Source organism: Lichenostomus cassidix, chromosome 20, assembly GCF_008360975.1.
Source record: "Lichenostomus cassidix isolate B80296 chromosome 20, HeHo_3.0, whole genome shotgun sequence".
In the NCBI taxonomy this organism is placed as follows: domain Eukaryota; kingdom Metazoa; phylum Chordata; class Aves; order Passeriformes; family Meliphagidae; genus Lichenostomus; species Lichenostomus cassidix.
Genome location: NC_139500.1, coordinates 5,200,589 through 5,218,366, shown reverse-complemented (window position 1 = coordinate 5,218,366; position 17,778 = coordinate 5,200,589). Strand labels below are relative to the sequence as shown.

General features: G+C 45.3%; 1 protein-coding gene across 1 annotated transcript in view; it reads right to left on the bottom strand.

The window, feature by feature from the left end:
- Positions 1 to 2,350: 2,350 nt before the first annotated feature.
- Positions 2,351 to 17,778, bottom strand: part of NTSR1 (neurotensin receptor 1) — a 53,604-nt gene continuing 38,176 nt past the window's right edge. Inside the window, exons 3-4 of the mRNA XM_085078997.1 lie at positions 8,759 to 8,849; positions 2,351 to 6,439 (exon numbers count right to left, since the gene is read on the bottom strand). Coding sequence (XP_084935123.1) covers positions 6,190 to 6,439; positions 8,759 to 8,849 — 341 coding nt within the window. The 3' untranslated portion in view covers positions 2,351 to 6,189. The remainder of the gene's footprint in view (positions 6,440 to 8,758; positions 8,850 to 17,778) is intronic.

Genomic DNA, 17,778 nt, shown 5'->3' with positions numbered 1-17,778 from the left:
AGCTGCTTTTTGATGGCTGAATGTTGGCATGTTTTGCTAATATATGTCTTGGAATGGAGGCTTAATATAGCTCGTGAGCTACCTGCTTATGCTGAGTGATGGGAAAGGTGGAGCAGAGTTGACTGCTGGAAGCACTGAGGTTTGAGTCTCTGGTCTGCAAGAATTGATTGTGGCCCATGGGTGAATCCCAGCAGTTCCTGAGCCTGAAATCCATCCCTGAAACAAGAGCACCATTGCTGTGACAAAGATGTGGAGTGTGCTGGGTTGTTGGAAGTGTGTTGATGCTGTTAAATCTTGATAACAAGGCTACTACATCTCAGTTATGTTCATGAAATATTGTGGTGCTGGTGAGATCTAAATCTACCCTCCTTCAGCTTAAAACCATCCCCCCTTGTCCTGTCACTCCAGGTTCTTGTAAAAACTCCTCTCCAGCTCTCTTCAAGCTTTCTTAGCTACTGAAATAGATTCTAAGATCTTCCTTTAGCTTTCTTTTCTCCAGGCTGAACAGCGCTGGGCAAAGCATCATCCCAGGTGTGGATTCAGCACTCACACATGCACTTAAACACTCACCACAAATTTTTGGCCTTTCTCTTCCTCTTTCTTGAAAGTCCTGGCTGGCTTGGCTGGTTTGTGTCAGCAGTGATATGGTGTTTAACTAATTTTACTGCTTCTCTATTTAGATTAGGAAGAAATTCTCTGTGAGGGTGAGAGGCCCTGGCACAGGGTGCTCAGAGAAGCTGTGGCTGCTCAGTCCCTGGAAATGTCCCAGGCCAGGTTGGACAGGGTTTGGAGCAACCTGGGACAGTGGAAGATGTCCTTGCCCAAGGCAGGGGGTGGAATGGGATGAGCTTTAAGGTTTCCTCCAGCCCAAACCATGCTGTTATTCCATGATTCTCTGATCCTTTCCCACTGGCATTTGGCTGAGTGAGCCCAGGACTGGGCTGGCAGCCCATGGATGCTGGGCTGGCTGCTGTGAGCTCCCCTGGCATGGTTTTGTTCCCAGAAAACAACCCCAGCAGCTTGGTTTGGCTGCCCTGCAGCACTCAGGCCATGCCTGTGCCTGTGCTTCTGGAGGGGTTTTGCACTTGAGTGCCCAAAATCACTGCAGGTTCTGCTTTGTACTTCCCAGTCCACAGGACATCTGGAATAATAACCATGATGTGCTGCCTTAGTGCTTAAATAGCCTCATGAATATACTCCAACCTGATCTACAGTTCAAACAAATTCAATAAGGCAGAGCAGGATTTAAAGTTATTTTAAATAAATTAACTTCTGGATGGATGTTTATTAAGTGTTATGAAGCCATTTACTAAAACGTAACATTTTTTTTTCGAAAGGTGCCTGAAATTTCCCCCTCGTGGACTACGGAAATTGCTTTTATAATTGAAATGAGAAATAAGGGCCAAGCTGAAAGCATCCCTCATGGCTCGAGGCACAGTCCTTGTGCCTTTCTAAAGGAATAAAAGAATTATTTGACTCTCCACATATTTTATTTTTCTCCACATTTGTGGGGGTGATGTGCACCATTGCGTGACACCACATGGGAGGGTGGCTTGGGAGGAGTGGGAAGCTCTGCTTCCCAGGATTTGGCTTTTTCAAGGAGTCAGCCCTGAGCTAGACAAGTCACGGGCAGAGAGCAGCATTTTGACTCCAGCTTGAACAAGCAAGGGCTAGATTTCTGCATAAGCCATGGAAACTCTACTGGGAGCACTGTGCCCAGCACAGAAATCTCCTGCAGCAAGGGAAGAAGGATGCTGCCATGAGTTGTGGATTTCCACTGCTGAAAACATGAGCTACAGACCGAAAATACACCTTTGGGCAGAGCAGGGCTGAACACCAAATTAAAGGATCCATAAAATCAATTCTTTTGGTTCTTTATTACTTGATGGTGTCAGGACAATAGAGGTTCCTGCTCTTCTCATCTGGAAGCAGCACCAAAAAGCATTTGGAGAGGCAGAGCAGTTCAGATAGCTTTTAGAAGATGGATTTTCCCGGCATGAATGATTCCAAATATTTAATTTTATTCCCATGCTGCTTTCCAAGCAACCTTTCCCTCTACCAGAAAGCAAAACAAAAGGGTTGAATGGTTAAAAACTATGAAGCTTTTACAGCTCAGCTCAGCTATTGCACAACAGAACATTAACCAGGAGCTGCAGGGAGGATGGAGGTGACTGATTTTTGCTCATTTGGATGCTGTTTGTGCTGGAGAGTGCAAGAAAAGGAGCACTCAGAAGATGCAAATCCCAGTTCAAGGCCAATGGAATTTCACCAGTTTAGACCCCAGCCAGGTGCCTGTGCTAGTAACCAGGCTGTGTGATACCTGCCACTTCAAGGAAAAGCAGCCCAAGCCTTAAATTTGGATATTTATTTCTTAGGATCAATAAATGACAAAATAAAATACCATACAGTACAAAGGCTATATCAGGAATTAACCATTTCATTACACTTTGATCAGTAAATACAGTATCAATAATAGCATCTTACACTGAAAGAGTGTTTCCCATTGCCACACAGAAGGATTCCACACCCTCTTCCTTCCCTTTGTCACAGAAAATATTACAAAGTAGACACTGACACACTTTTAACATTCATTTTTTTCCCCATTGAACAACAGGCCACAGAAAATAAAGCACATCAACATTTTGTATCTCAGAATTAAAAAAAAAAAAAAAAAGAAAAAAGATGCACTTTAAAAAATATTTGCCATAAATACAATATGTGCAGGACTATCAGGTGGCACAGCTGGGGAAGGACTCTGCATCACAAAGCCAGGACACAGCATCATGAAATTTTGCATCAGCAGTTTCTGTTTTCGTACGAAGCAAACCCAGACCGAGGACGGGAAAAGAGTGGTTGAGCTGTGATGTGAAGAAGCAGACAGAGCTCTAGCAGATACAGCTTTGGTTAAACACTCACCGAACAACACAGCCAGGAGGACACCAGACTGACACTCAGCACTGCTTGGGAAGCTCCAGTGCCCTGTGGATCTTTGCTGGTCCTGCCCCAGGGTGGGAGCAGTGCAGCTGTACAGATGTTGGTTCATCCCTGCAGCTGGAGTTATCTGCAGCAGCTGCACACTCAGGGATTGTTTCACGGAATGCTAGAAATTCAAAGGTCCTGCTATTGTTTTTGCAGCCCTGCTAACCCTCCTCGCTGATTTTCCATTGAGTTTTCTCCTGCAAAGCTCGCTGAAGTGAGGTCTCATTCACCTTACAAAAATAGACGAGCTCAGCAGAGCATTCCAGCACTGATGTACTGGGCCTGTGGTGAGAAAGTCCTGTCTGGGGGAAATTTCTGAATAGCAAAATGACTTCATAAACCTGATTTCACACTCTGCCAAACGGATGGCTCTGGCAAGAGCTCTGTGAAGAGAAACAAAACCTCGAAATAACGTTTGAAGAGGTCACTTGATAGACTCTCTTCAGAGGGGAATTTCTCAGAATCCATCTGGCAGCACTTCACATCTGCGGGTTCCACAGATTTCATTCTTTTTTTTTAGTCAAAACAAACAGTTCCAAACACTTAGAGGGAATTTGCATAGATGAGCAGAGGCCCTAGCACTCACCTCTGCCTTGGTGAAGAGCTCAGCCAAGACAGGGACACAGCAGATGGGAGTTTTTATGTTCTGTCTGATGGAAAAAACCATTCACACCAGATTCAGTTAAAAAACCTTGTTGGGCTAGCAGTTTGATCATTGTTAAAAGACATGTAAAGAACAATTTCTCTGGTAAATATGGGGCAGTTTGTACTTTTTTCTTCTCTACAGTGTCAGCTTTCCTTCACAAGGCCAGGTTGGAGCAACCTGGTTTGGGAAAGGTGTCCCTGCCCTTGGCAGGGGGTTTGGAACTGGATTATCTTCAAGGTCCCTTCCAACCCAAACTATCCAGTGATTCTCCAGAAACCATGGGGGTTTTCAGAGTTATCCTCACTTCTCTGAGTCCGAGGGAACAACATCTCTGAGCTGAATATAGCAAAATTAGGTGAGGAGGGAAGAGAGGATGAAACCAGCTGTGACTTACACTGCTCAGCTCAAGGCTGTCAGATTTGGCCAGTGGAAGAGGTAGCTTTGAGCTGCAATCTCAGATTAAGGCCATGGACCCAGGTCTGCTTTCCTGTTAAACTGTGAGAACAGAGCTGCAGAAGTCAGCAAACCACTTGGATAAATCCCCCAAATTCCCCCAGCTCTTCAGCACTCGAGTGGCCCAACAAACACTGTGGAAAGAGTTTATGGTAAATTCACTTTTACTCCAGCTTTTTCCCATTGTCAAGTCAAACCAAAAATAAACCTGCCAGTTCCTCTGAGCCGTGATCAAATATTCTGTAAGCTGCCAGTGTATCTCAGTAGTGAAAATCTAAACCAAGCATCTTATGTGAAACAACAACTTTTGTACAGTGTTTCCCAAGATAATCAAGCACATTTCAGCAGGTTGGTGTTGAACAAGTATAGTAATAATGTTTAATGTTTCAGAAGCAAATGAGACATGCAGGGTGTTAAATTTGAATGAAAGTCAAAACAACACAGTTACAGCTTCTGTGGGAGATTTCAGAAAGCACCTCCCAGCTGTTGACTCTATTTAGAGGTGAGGTAAAAAAATTTGGGTCCTCCAAAAACATCTGAAGTGTCTTGCCTGGAAGGCCAATGTTAAATGTGTGACATCAAGACTCTTCTTCCTCTCCAGGAAGACCTTTCCCCTCTCCTCTTCATGGTACCTGGATTTTCCCACAAGGCAGGATGAGCAGTTTTTCTAGAGATTCTTCTTCCAACATGCCCAAGCCATTTCACACACATCATACACAGAAAACATTCTCTGGTTTCTCACAGATTTCCTTCCAAGGAGATCAATCTCCTTTATCCTGCTTGTTTGAATTTGTTTATTTGTGTGCCACTGCCTGTTTTCCTTGTCACAGAGGAGTCAACAGTCCACGAGCAACTAAAGTGCTTGGTTGAATAAATCTCTATCCTCTGGTACAACCTCTCCTGACCAGCTGAGAAATTTCAAAGAGAACTTTCAGGGCTTGCTTCTGTTCCTCTGGCTTGTTAAGAGAAAGTGGGCTAAGAGCCAAGACTCCCCAGTTTAGACCTTCTTGTGCTCTCTGTTTGAACTATCTGAATTTTGGGGGTGCAGATCAGTGTGCCAACAGGTCTGGTAGGAAAAAGTATTAAAAATAAAGGTAGAACAAGAGGTCCTGCTGGCTACAACTGATATAAACTATGAGATGTCAGCCTTATGAAAATGGTGAGGAAACAAGTAAAACTGGAATAAAAATCTGAAAACTGGGAAAAATCTGAAGGCTGCCCAGAATTGGGTCGGATTGTTCTTATCTCAGCAGCCTGGAGCCCTCTTGAGCTTGGAGTTTTCTCACCTCTTAATGCAGGCCAGCAAACTGTTCTCCCTGGTAAAAAAAATAGGATTTGGCTGTATGGCAAAAGGAAGATTTTCCATTTCTGTTCATTTGCAGCCCTCCAGCTGGGCACAGCCTCTGCACTCTTGACTTTGCCAGAAACTGCTGTTATTGGTGCAGTGGTACCAATGCCAGGCACTGTGGATGCCCTAAAGCCCAAGGTGACCCCATTCCCCAGGCCACAGCCACCCCAGCCTAGGTAAGGCATCGTCTGTTCTTATTTAATTTCAAGGAGCCAGAGTGGCTCTCTTGAGCACCTCAATCATATTACTCATAATGAAGATATATTTCTGAAATAACCACCTGGCTCCCTGAGTTTTCACCCCTACTCCACTGAACATCTCACAGATGAGCATGTCCATCCTCCAAAAACAACCCTTTCTGCTCAAAGCTTCTTTCTCCTCACCAAGCTCTCTGCTGGGTGCCACCAGGAGATGTGATCTCAAACCCTTGGATGTGAACATGGCATCTCTGCACTGAGAAAAGGACGAAATGCAGCACGGTTTTGCCTAAGTTGAACACATTTTGGCTTCCCAGTCAACACCACATCTGGATTTATGCCAGACTGAAGTTACAATACACGTAGACATTACTCACAAGAGGCAAGGCCAATGCTCGAAAATAACCTCAAAGTTACTGGCAGAACAAAGCCTATTTTTCCCAACAAAAATGACTTTGCTAAACAGATTTGCATTACGTGAATTTGGAGACCATGCACGAAAGTCACAGAGGCCTCTCCCAAGTTTTGACTCCACGATGAATTGTGTTCCTCCTCCTCCTTTGGCTTCAGTATGTAGTTTCCCTTGTGACCTGGCTGGAAAATGTGTGGTTGCTGGAGATGCTGTTGGATTTTCTGGTGAAGGCCAAGCGTCTCTTCTTCTTCCTCCAGGGCAGGCACAGCAGTGTGAGAGTGGAGAGGAAGATCTGGCGGAAGTTTGCTGACACCAGGTTGTAGAGGATGGGGTTGATCGCTGAGCTGACGTAGAAGAGGACGTTTGTCAGCATGTAGAAGTAGTGGTAGAAGTTGTAAAGGAAACTGGAAGGGCAGATGAAAGGTAAAAATCAGAGTGTGAAGAACTCAAAGTCACGAGGGTGAGAAAAACATGAGCTGCTTTCCATCTAACCTTTCTAGGCTGGAGATTTGAATTCACCAGTGGTGCCTGAGCCACAAAAAACCATTTTTGTCTTCAACTGGAACTGGTCAGACATGGATCAAATGCCTCTATGAAGATATTACCCCACTCACCAGCACTTAGATACTTACTGAAGCCCTGGGGCCAGACATGATATTTACCTCGTGCATTCCTTTTCCCTTTGGAAATAGTCATTCTGGAAACTGAGAAGCCAGATGGAAATTTGCTTCTTTGTCATACATACACATTAGCTTGACTTTTCTGCCTGCAGTTCTGATCTGAGGTTGCAGAAGAGCCAAACTGGGGTAAGAGATGCATCTCTGTCCTCCCTCTGGCAGCATCAGCTCATTCAATGTGTCCCTGGGCTGGGATTCATCCATAATTTGGGATAGCATTGCCTGTTCTGGGGGCAAGCTGATGATAGCATCCTTTTGAAACACATCCTGACCACCACAATTTAATGTTTTCAACTAGGACATGTTGAAAATGTTTTATTATCTTTTATACTTTTGGAAGTATCTTTCCTTGGGCCAGCTGAGAGCAACAGCCCTGAGCTGATAAAGCATTTATAAACACCTTGGGTCTCATTTTCAGGAAGATGTTCCTCAGGATCATTTATCTGGGTGGAAATTGCAGTTCTTTTTTTTTCTAGTCCGAGCAGTGTCTAACAAAAGATAAATAGAGGAGCTCTGGACTGCACTGCCCATCCCTCCACACCCCCTCAGCACTGCCAAGGACTGCATGGCCCATCCAGCTCTTGCAGGCAGAGTTTCTCTGTGTAGCTGTGAAGAATTAATATTGGAAAAATTCCTCTTCCTCAGGAGCAAGGAACATTCATTTCTAGATGAACATGCCAAGCTGCTGCAAACTCTTGGTTAGCCACCAGACTGATAGTTCACTATCATTCTGTAAATTCAGTGTTTTTCTAAAATCACTCATGGCTTTAAAAAGAAGACAAAAAAACTATGTGAAGGCAGCCATGATGCATAAATCCCCACTAACTGCAGACAGACTTCTCTACCCCTCTTGCTCAAAGCAAATGCAGTTTTTACATAATTGAACACTGCCTTAAGTGCTTTTCATATAGGAAAGCAAAGAAGAAAGTTTGTCCCAGTGTGTGCCTAGAGCTCTGTTTTCATGACTGAAGATAGACTTTGGATTTTACTGTGGCTGGATCCACAGTTCCATTCAGTAGACTGCTATATCCTAATTAACTGTCTTCTGTGTTTGCAGTTGATGGAATTTTAGTTCTTAACTGTTGTTCTGCTTTTTAGTATTGTAGATTTTTTTCCCCTTTTCCTTGAAGGAAACAGACTCAGTGCCAGGGAGAACAGGGATGTAACACCATGGGAGGACACACACCAGTGCATCCCTTGGCATCTGAGGCTTTTTGGGTGTGTGTCCCCAGACAGCACTAGCTTTTAATGACATATTTAAAAATAATAATCACTTTGGTGGTTGTTCTGCTGAGGAGCCTGGCCTGCTGCCTCAGACAGGATGCAGGGAGCTCCTGGGGTGCCCTTGCACATCTGCCAGCAGCTCACGTGTGCTCAGCACAGCCGCGCAATTATCCCGGAATTCTCTGACAATCTGGGCATTTCCTAATCAGCAGCAACTGCTGGCATTGCATTTTGATCCACTCCCTGCAAAACACAGTGAATAACGCATCCCAGACTCAGCAAGTAGCACAGTTATTCCCCCACGAGTGTCCTGTCCCCTGTCACTGAGGAAATGTGGCCTCGTGGAGCTAAACTGTGTGCTGATGGGAGCTGCTCCATCTTGGGGCTGGGGATCGATATCTGCAGCACAGAGACTGAAATCCACTCTGGATGTGTCAAACCTCCTTGTCCAAATGTCATTTCATCGAGGGCTGCCAGAGGTGAAGTCCCATTGCTGCTGCCAGCGGGGTGAGTCTGCAGCCCACAGGAGGAGGGGCTGATGATGCATTTTGGTTCAAGCTAATGCTTCTTTCACCATGTCTGGGGGATTTAGGTAAAACTAAGACTCTTAATTGTGCTGACAAACACTGAGACATCAAAAAAAATCCAAAACAAAACCCAAAAACCCCAGCAACTGAGGCTTTAACCCCTCAATTGGAGCCTTTGCTTGCAGATCCCCACTTCCATCTCTGCATCTGTGGGTTCCCTGACACCCCCAGTCCCAGCCTGACCCCCCACCCTGTCCTGGCATGGGGGGATAGTGTCCCCCACGCTGTGACTCACTCTGTCCAGTGGCTGGAGGGGACATAGCAGAACATGAGACGCCGTATGTGGTAAGGGAGCCAGCAGACCACGAAGGCGATCACCACAGCACCTGCAAGGCAGGGAAAAAGCCCTTAACTCAGTGAGCAATTCTCCATCAGGGTGAAAAAGGGACCTGTCTGCGTGGGTTTTATTGCTGTTTTCCTGAAGCCTGACTTGTTATTGTATTGCTGTTGTGCAAGGAATTAATAACCCTGGGGGACAACCAACCTGCAAATGTCTGTAAAAGCAAGAACAACAGAAATAATAGAAAACAGCACTGAGTGTTGGGCAGTAAGTTAGGAACAACACAAGGTACAGATGAAGGACTGGTGATGCCTGGTTCAGACACTGGCTCAAAGGAAACTCTGCATCTGTGTTTCATGCCCTTGTGGCACTGGAGATCTTGTCCAAAATATGTACAGAGACAGTTAGGGTATGTTTTTCATCCAGGTAGACAGGGAGCCAGGGACACTCTAATCCCATTAGTTTGTTATGTGGAGCCACTGGCCACAGTCCCCACAGTGCTGAGCATCATTAAACTGCTTTTTCTGGTGGCAGGGCTTGTCCTTTCGTTCTACATTTGTGCAGTACCTGAGATTACGATGTGTTTGGGTCTGGACTTTGCTATAATAAAAATGATCAATTAAAGGGTAAGCAGAGAAAGGCACTGCAGCTCTTTTCCTTTCCAGATTCGGAGGGATGTCAAACAATGGAAAATAAAATGCAACAACTCTGAGGCATAAAAGTGCTGTTGATTGAATGCATTTGTCAGTCTGGATTAAAAAGTAGATCCATCAGGCAATCAAGACAAAGATTTGTTTCCTTTTGTAATATACCTTTCAACCGCTGTATGGAACAGCAGGATTCTGGCAGAATCCTAGCAGGAAATAAAGAAATCTCAGTTAAAACATAACACAATAAAAGGCAAGAAGAAAATAAAGACTAAATAAAACAATTAAGTTAATTTTTTGTCCCAAATTTGCTCTACAGACAGCAAGGGCCACATCACTTTTGTCCTTTATGTGACCTGGAAGGTACCTCCAGAGTGAGGTACCACAAGTGCAGTGTGGATTTGGCATGTGGAGCCAAAGGCTGAGGTGTTTTTCTGCCTTGGGATTGAAAATATTTATGTGGATATTTCCCAAACCCAGACGCTGTCATCCTACAGGGACAATGTTGTAGCTCAGGGAGAAGATGTGCAGAAGATGTGCAGAAGATGTGCAGAAGATATGCAGAAGATGTGCAGAAGATGTGTTTCCCCTGGAGAATGCAGTCCAAGAGGAACAAGTCTGGCTGTGGTTGCATCTCCCCATCACTGAAACTCAGCCAAGAGGCACAGGAGAGCAGAAATAAAATAATTCCTGGTGTCCAGCTCCATACTCACACTCTCCTCCAACTCCATGAGCTTCCTTTCCTATTAGCCACATGGCTAAGAATGGAGAAGGTTCTATTCCTTTAGCATCAGCCTGCCTGATGCATGACAGCATCTTCCAGGAATGCTGCAAAAACCATTTATCCAATAAAGATTTAAGCAAATGAAGGGACATGTTTTGGAAAGAAGGCTAGAGGGTCTGTTTTTATTCTCTTGTCCAAGTGAATTCATTTGTTCAAACTGTTTTTGGCCGCTCTCTGGTCACAGTGATCACAGATGTAATTCATCTCCAGACAGCCTGCAGCCCTTCAGATGCCATCAAGTGAATGAATTTGACCTGTGCCTGATCCTTCCCTGGGGAATTTTGATGGGTCTTTGACAGGAGACTCCTGGCACAGGAAAAATGGGGATATCCACTGGGAAGCTTGGTGGGAGTGTGGATGCCTTGCTCCTTCACATATCTGAGCACCCACTTTTGGCTTCCCCAAGAAATTCATTTCTCTGTCAGATGGGCCTTTGGTTTGCCCTGGATGGAGCAATCCCCCCATGGCTCTCCAGGAGATCCCTCCCAGGGGCTGCAGGAGAAGCAACACTCTCCAGCCTCTCCTCCTCCATCCATCAGCCTCAGGCCAACAGGAATGAGCCAACATCTCAGCTCCAGCCCATCTGCTCTCCCAGCTCCTGCACGGGATTAGCTGGATTTTCAGGCTGCAAAAGCAGCTTCCCAAATGGCTCCAAACACAGGTTCATTCATGCACATAATGATTTTTGCAGAAACCTCCATGCACTGGCACTTCTCAGCTGCTCACCCCTGTGTGCAGCTCTTTAGGAATGGCAGGATTCGGATTCTTTCCCCAGCCAATTATAAGAATCTCACACATCTGCTTGTTAAATTTACCAACACGTTAAAGGGAAGTGGTTTTCTCCTGGTAAATGATCTCTGCTTCTGCTGCTCAGGCAATGCTACGCCAAATAATATGGATTTATAGTGACAAAAACACATATTGAGAGAAGTATCTGCTTAACCTCAGCAATTAAGTAATCTGTGATAATTCTGTAATACCACATGCAATCACTCTGCAATTAAAACTCTATTAAACATGTGAAGTGCACTGGAGACACTTATGGTCTGCTCTGGAAGTCCCAGCTGGGTGGCACACTGCAGTTCTGTGCTGCACAGATTAGGAGATCCCGACCTGAATTTGTCACCCTTAATCCGTATGTTTTCATTTTATCGTACAAGGGATCAAGCAGATTTAGGGTGGCAATCCTGCCCTCTTGGGTCCTCTCCCCTGGGAGGAATACAAAACACAGAACTGTGTTAACTTTCATCTCATAAAGGATGAAAGTGTCCTTTTCTCCCAGATTCCTGGTGTCTTTTCCTGCTGTTTTGCTCCTCCCTGAGCACCTGCCTGTAAAAATGGTTGAGCTGTAAAACAAATCCTGAGCAAACTGGCTGCCAAAATGATTTTTTATTATTGCTATGAGCTCCTAGGATGTGTTCTTCACCATCAAAAGCTTGACACACATGGGTTTCTTTGGTGGAGTAAGAAGGAGCAGGTCAGCCTGCTGGAGCTGAGCACTGCAGGGAAGGGTTTGACTCAGTGTGTGATGGGGTGACTGCCCAGGATGGTGTTTGTGAGGTTGGAGATTTCCTGCCTTTATATTTTGAACTAAAAATAAACCAGTCACATCTCTCACGTCTAATTAATTCAATCAGGTTCTAATAGCAGTAGAGCTGCTCTATGAGCTTCTGATATTTCCCATATTCAAGCAAATGAGGTGCCAAACCTGAGGAGCAGAGGTGGGACCCCAGCAAGATGACACTGATGTGTCAGGGAATGGTTTTTCCACCAATGTATGCCCTCATTTCCCTTCCAAACCAAACTCCCACTTTACATGTGCATTAAACCCTGAATTATTACATCCTGTGTCTTTCTATTTTGTCCTATAATAGCTCTATTCTCTGCCTGTTTGAACTGCAGGCCAAGGAAGAAGAGGAGAGGAAGGAGGAGTGGCAGAAGACCAGCCCTGGTTTGTTTTTCCTTCAGGAAGTCCTGCAGAGAGAAACATCAATTCTGGGTGACATCTCTTCCATTGCACAGGAGATTTAAACTGTGCCAGTTTTGCTTCTCAGACTAAACTGCATGTGGGGGCAATTCTGGAAGTTAAATTCTATTAGATCCCACTGGGTATTTTATTTTGCCCTGTGTGGATCCTGGGCTGGGAAACTGCCCTTCTCCAGGATTAGCATGTGCTTGGGGCAAGGCATCCTGTGTAAGAAACCATGGTTTTTCTGGTTGGATTGAGCACAGCAGCGATGCTCAGGAGGTGTTTTCAGTCCCCATCCCTTTGTGGGGCCATGTGAGGCTCGCTGTGACTCAGAGATGGGGACATTGATGGGTGAGGAGCCACCACCGCTGACTCACGGGCACCCCGGGGAGCTGCTGCCCTACAAAGCTGGTGTTTTCCTGCTCACTTCATCTCCTCCATCCCCTCTGGGAGTGCTGAGTCACAGCCCTGCGGCCCCTCGGCCAGGGCATCCCTCTGCCCTGTCCTCCTTTCTCTGCAGGAGAGGCAGAAAAGAGATGCTGCTCCTTCTTCCAACCACCTCTGCTGCTGCTAAGGCCTCCAGACAAGCTCAGATGCATCTTCCCTTGATAGTTTTGTCCAGACTATTCAGCCATTTTATTTCTTTTTCTCTGCATTCCAAGGGGAGCTGAGCCACATCCAGATGTTGAACAGCAAGGTGGAATTCCTGAGCAAAGGCAGGAGCTGTTTGGGGATGTATTGACCCCCCAGGACAGCAGCTCTCAGCCTTTTCTGTGTTTCAGACTCAACTCCAACACACCAGCTGGTACTAAGGTGTAGGAAAGGTTGTGGGGCTCATGTCAGCATAATGCTGATTTTAGGAGAAACAATCCTTATATATCCCAAACTCTTGGGTTTTATATACTTATTTAGTCGATGCCACTACAAGAGAACCTCTCACAAAGTGCTGCTTGATCTGAGAGGTGCTGAAAGCTGGGCCAAGTGCAGACAGAACTGGCACTGCCTGGCTAAACCTCGAGGTGCTGTTTATATGAACATGATGTTCTACCTGACAGGCTGTTGGCAATATTTATATCAGCAGGCCCCAAAGTAGAAATTGCAGGAGCTGCCAGGGTAGGTATGAGCCCAGTAAAATTAAAACTACTTATGCTGGTATTTGGGTCATAAGGCTGTGGAATAAAGGATTTCCATAAAAGTCAATGACAATCAGCAGGGACTGGGGACCACCAGGAGTGCTCAGGAGAGCAAAGAAGAAACTGGAAGTAACAATGAGCCTGGGAAGTCCTCAGCTCCTTTAGACACCACTGAAAACACACAGCATTTGCTGGATACAGATCCCCCCACTGCTCTTGAATGTATTGTTGAAAACAGCCCTAAATTCCTCTTTATTAGTGTGAGGCAGCACACTGAATGGAAAAACCTTTTGGCATGCAAAGTCAACATATTTCACTCAGACTATGCTCTCCAGTCCTGATTTTTAATGGCTGCAGATGACAGATTTGGAAATAGATGTGAATTTCTGCCCCACCTCATGCTGGTGGTTAAATCATCCCCTTGCACCAGTTTCGTCCATAAGGAGCAAGGAAGAAAATACAGATTAAAGAAGGCCCAAGAATAGACTCCAGCAAGCAGCACATCACTGCTGTCCCAGTGCAAACTGGGTTCTCTTCCCAAGGTTCCTTCTAAGGTAATTATTCTTTTGGAAATTAGAGAAGAGGTTGCTTGATTCCATTTAAACTTCACTCATGCCATTTCCCCTGGGGATGTCTGTGTGTTTGGAGGAGAAGGAAGAAGAAAGGCAGAAAATCTCCCCTTGGAAAGGTAGATAAGGGATTTTACCCTCACCAGGTTCAAGGCTCTTTTTATTTGATGGGATCAGGTGTAACCCAATCTGGCTTCCCCTGCAGCCCTTTCTTCTTTCCCCTCCAGTTCTGAGTTTCACAAGCCCTTTGTTCCTTCCAGAATGGTTCCTGCCCATCAAAGGGACTCTGGAGCTGTGTTCACTGCATGCTTCCACAGTGACTAAAGCCTTGGCCAGACTTCATGTTTAAAATCATGTTAGTTAACTTTTTAAACACTCACATTGTCACAGCTTAACACCTGGAAAATCTGCTTTCAGGGCATGGCAAACCTTGGAGTTTTCTGCAGAAATGGAGCCACAGGAGCCTGCAGCCCAGCAGGAATGCTGTGCCAGCCCAAGCTGAGGTGCCAGCAAAGGGACACATCTTGGGAGAGGGGAAAAAAGAGTCTCCTTGCCCCAAGAGGTGCAGCCAGCCCTGCTTTTTGCTCCTCAGAGGGTGTTTATAGGAGCTCTGATTCTGTTCCCTTTATCTCACTTGGGAGGCTGCAAAGTAAACCTACCAGTACAAATATCACTGGGAAATAAATACAAGTGTTAAATAGGTAATTTTTCCTCCCAAATTTCAGTGTGATACTTCAGCTGTTAAGCTCAGCTTCCACTCCAGCTTAATGCCACAGGGGCTTTGCTGAACTCCACTTGGAGTTGCTCAGACTTTTTATTAGAGATACAAAGTGCCATGGAATTTTGTTCCTTTCTTGAAAAGAAATGATTCATGAAAAAATAAATCTGCTTTCCTTAGAATATAGGAATTATGAAATACAACTGTTTAAGGAGTTTTAGAGTGGTGCTTTTCTGTGTATTGTGGCTGCAAAGTATGAGCTATTTACTATTCCTGTCTCTAGGCTGGTTATACTAAATCTCATGGCAATATTCTCCTCCTGAAATGAATAACTCAGACGTGGAGCATTGGTGAGGAGAAATTAATGGACTCCTCAAAATATTTGTTCAGAAGGGGAATTATTAATGCACAAATTAATGAAATACATGTATACATCATTAATTCTTGGCCCTTGTCTTGTATTACTTGACAAAATGCAGAGGCTCCATTATCATAATTTAAAAATTCACAGACATTTGGTAAAAAATGTGGTTTGACTTCATCTGCTAAAAAGCATTTTACTGAGGCATCACCCAGCCAGCTGTGGGAGACTGAAGGATATTCTTTTAATTGGTTAAACCTCTAAGTGCTTCATAATTGCTTTTGCTAAGCAGCTTGTGTAGCAGAGCAAATGCTACCTGGAACTGATTACATGTTAATAGGCTTAGCCAATGTGCATCCAGGGACAAGCAAAGCCTCCCCTTGATGTCCATCAATTTGTCTCAATGTCGTTATCAGGGCTCAGCTGTGCCATTCAATAACTCCTTCCTCCCTTCCATCCACCTGGGAATGGATCTGACAGGCAGCCAGGAGGTGCTGAGGGCTGCTTGGAGGAGAAGGGGCTGCAGGAAGGTGTGTTGGTGGGGATATCAGTCCATGGCAGAAAAATGTCCCCTTTTGAGAAGATGTTTTGGCTGAAGAGAGCTTTCCTCTTGAGCCAAGCTCAAATACACCCTGATTTTTGAGCAGCTGAGAGAATTGGGGTTGTTCATCCTGGAGAAGAACCTGCTGCAGCCTTCCAGTGCCTAACGGAGCTCCAGCAAGGCTGGAGAGGGACTTTCGACAAGGGCATGGAGTTACAGGACAAGGTGGAGTGGATTTAAACTGAAAGAAAGAAGGGTTAGACTGGATATTAAGAGGAAATTCTTCCCTGTGAGGGTGCTGAGGTTTCCCAGAGAAGCTGTGGCTGCCCCTGGATCCCTGGCAATGTCCAAGGCCAGGTTGGATGGGGCTTGGAACAATCTGGGATAGTGGGAGGTGTCCCTGCCCATGGCAGGGAACTGTCCCAAGGTGATATTTCAGGTCCCTTCACACCCAAATCATTCTGTGATTCTATGATCGTTCTGTTGGCTGTGTGTACATGTGAGCATTTAAGAATTAGAATTTTATCAAGTGATTGGCACATCAGGCTGTGCAATCAGAATATTCACACTTGTGTGAAGGATCACACAGCTCTGGGACACTCAGCATTCCAGGGCTCCAACACAGCCAAGGAATGGCAGCACAAATTGGAGGTGGTTTGATGGAAGGAATTGGATGGATGGAGGAAGGTATGAAATCTCTCAGTGGAAGGTATTTTTAACAACAGAACTGGTTGCCCTGTTATCCTCACAAAGAAGCTGGGAAGCTGCCAGTGCCTGGAGCTCTCTGAATCTGGATCCTCACACCTGGTGAGTGCTGACAGCAGAGAGGGAATTACAATCAGGAATCTCATGCTTACTGACTTAATGAGGCTCCCAGGCAACAGGCCTGACACATTCCCTGATCCTGATCACCCTCATTATTTTGTACATGACCCAAGCCAGACAGAGCCAAGAAAATACACAAATGCTACCAAAAAGGAGGAAAACAGTGCTGTGGATGTTTTGAATGAAGCTGTTAGCCTGGCCACTTTTAGCTCTTATTTCCATATAAACAAATACTTCATCTCAGTACATTTTGGAACAAGGAAGTTTTTTGCTGCTCTGATCTTATCCAACAGCTCTGCACACCATGAACCACAAAAAGTTCTTTTCTAAGCACTAGTTTTACAAGCTCTGAAACATTTCACCCTTCAACCTAAATCAGCCTTCTCTGTACTTCGGGCCAAATTTCGCTTTTGGAAATGGAAAATATTTTGACCCCCATGAAGCTCTGATACTGTGCCAAGAGTTTTATAAGGGGAAGAAGTGTCATTTTTACTTTTCCCTTCCTCTTCCATATATGAGCCCAGACTCTGTTCCCGATTTTGGCTGTCATGGATGCCATGTGCATCCTTGTGTGGTTTTTGCCACTTTTCAGATGGCTCAGGGACCTGGGTTATTAAAATATAAGTCATGAAGAACAGGTGACAAAAGTGAATCAAGCACCTCCAGTAATCAAGTGCACCTGAAAAACTGAAATGGAGCAGGATTTTACTCCCATTTGCTAGATAAAGAGAGCATTTCCACATGGTGGAGTGAATCACAGACAGAAGTGAGGGAGGATTTTTTTATTTGCTGGATCTTCCTCAGCACAGAAATGCAACAAGCAGCTGCCCTCTCCTTGCCTTCCCAGCAGGGAGGGGAGCTCAGTCCTGCTGCTGGGATGGCCCTGAGGAGATGCCTGGAATATCTGGACATCACTGCCCTGGGGAGCCCCATGGTTCCAGGTCTGACCCACTTTTGAACCATTTCAGGCTCCAGACTGAAACCCTCACTTTTCCCAAATATCCTCAGCTTCTGCAGTACACAACAAAACCAAAAATTTGCCTGGAGAAAAAACAGAGGAAGCAGAAGAAGATGAAAAGAAAATTATGCTTATTGTTCAGAAAGAGGAGGGCTGTTTTTCAGTGCCTCGGAGGAGATGTGGACCTGTGGGAGAGGGGTGCACTTCCTGCAGTGCTGAGGGATGCCAGGTGTAAATTTAGGTTTCTCTCTTATTACTCATGAAGAGCTCTCTCTTCTTGATGATCAAAGAGGATACAATACTAAAAGGAGAGCGAGAGGTGTGAGGTGGCGCAGCACAAGTGAGAAAAGGCAGCTTCTCACTTAATGGCAGCGGGCAGAAGTGTTAAAAAACAGAAAAGGATAGCAGAGAGTGGAGTCCTTGGAGGCTCCGTGGGGAAGCAAGGCTCCCTCCTCATCCACCCTTGGATA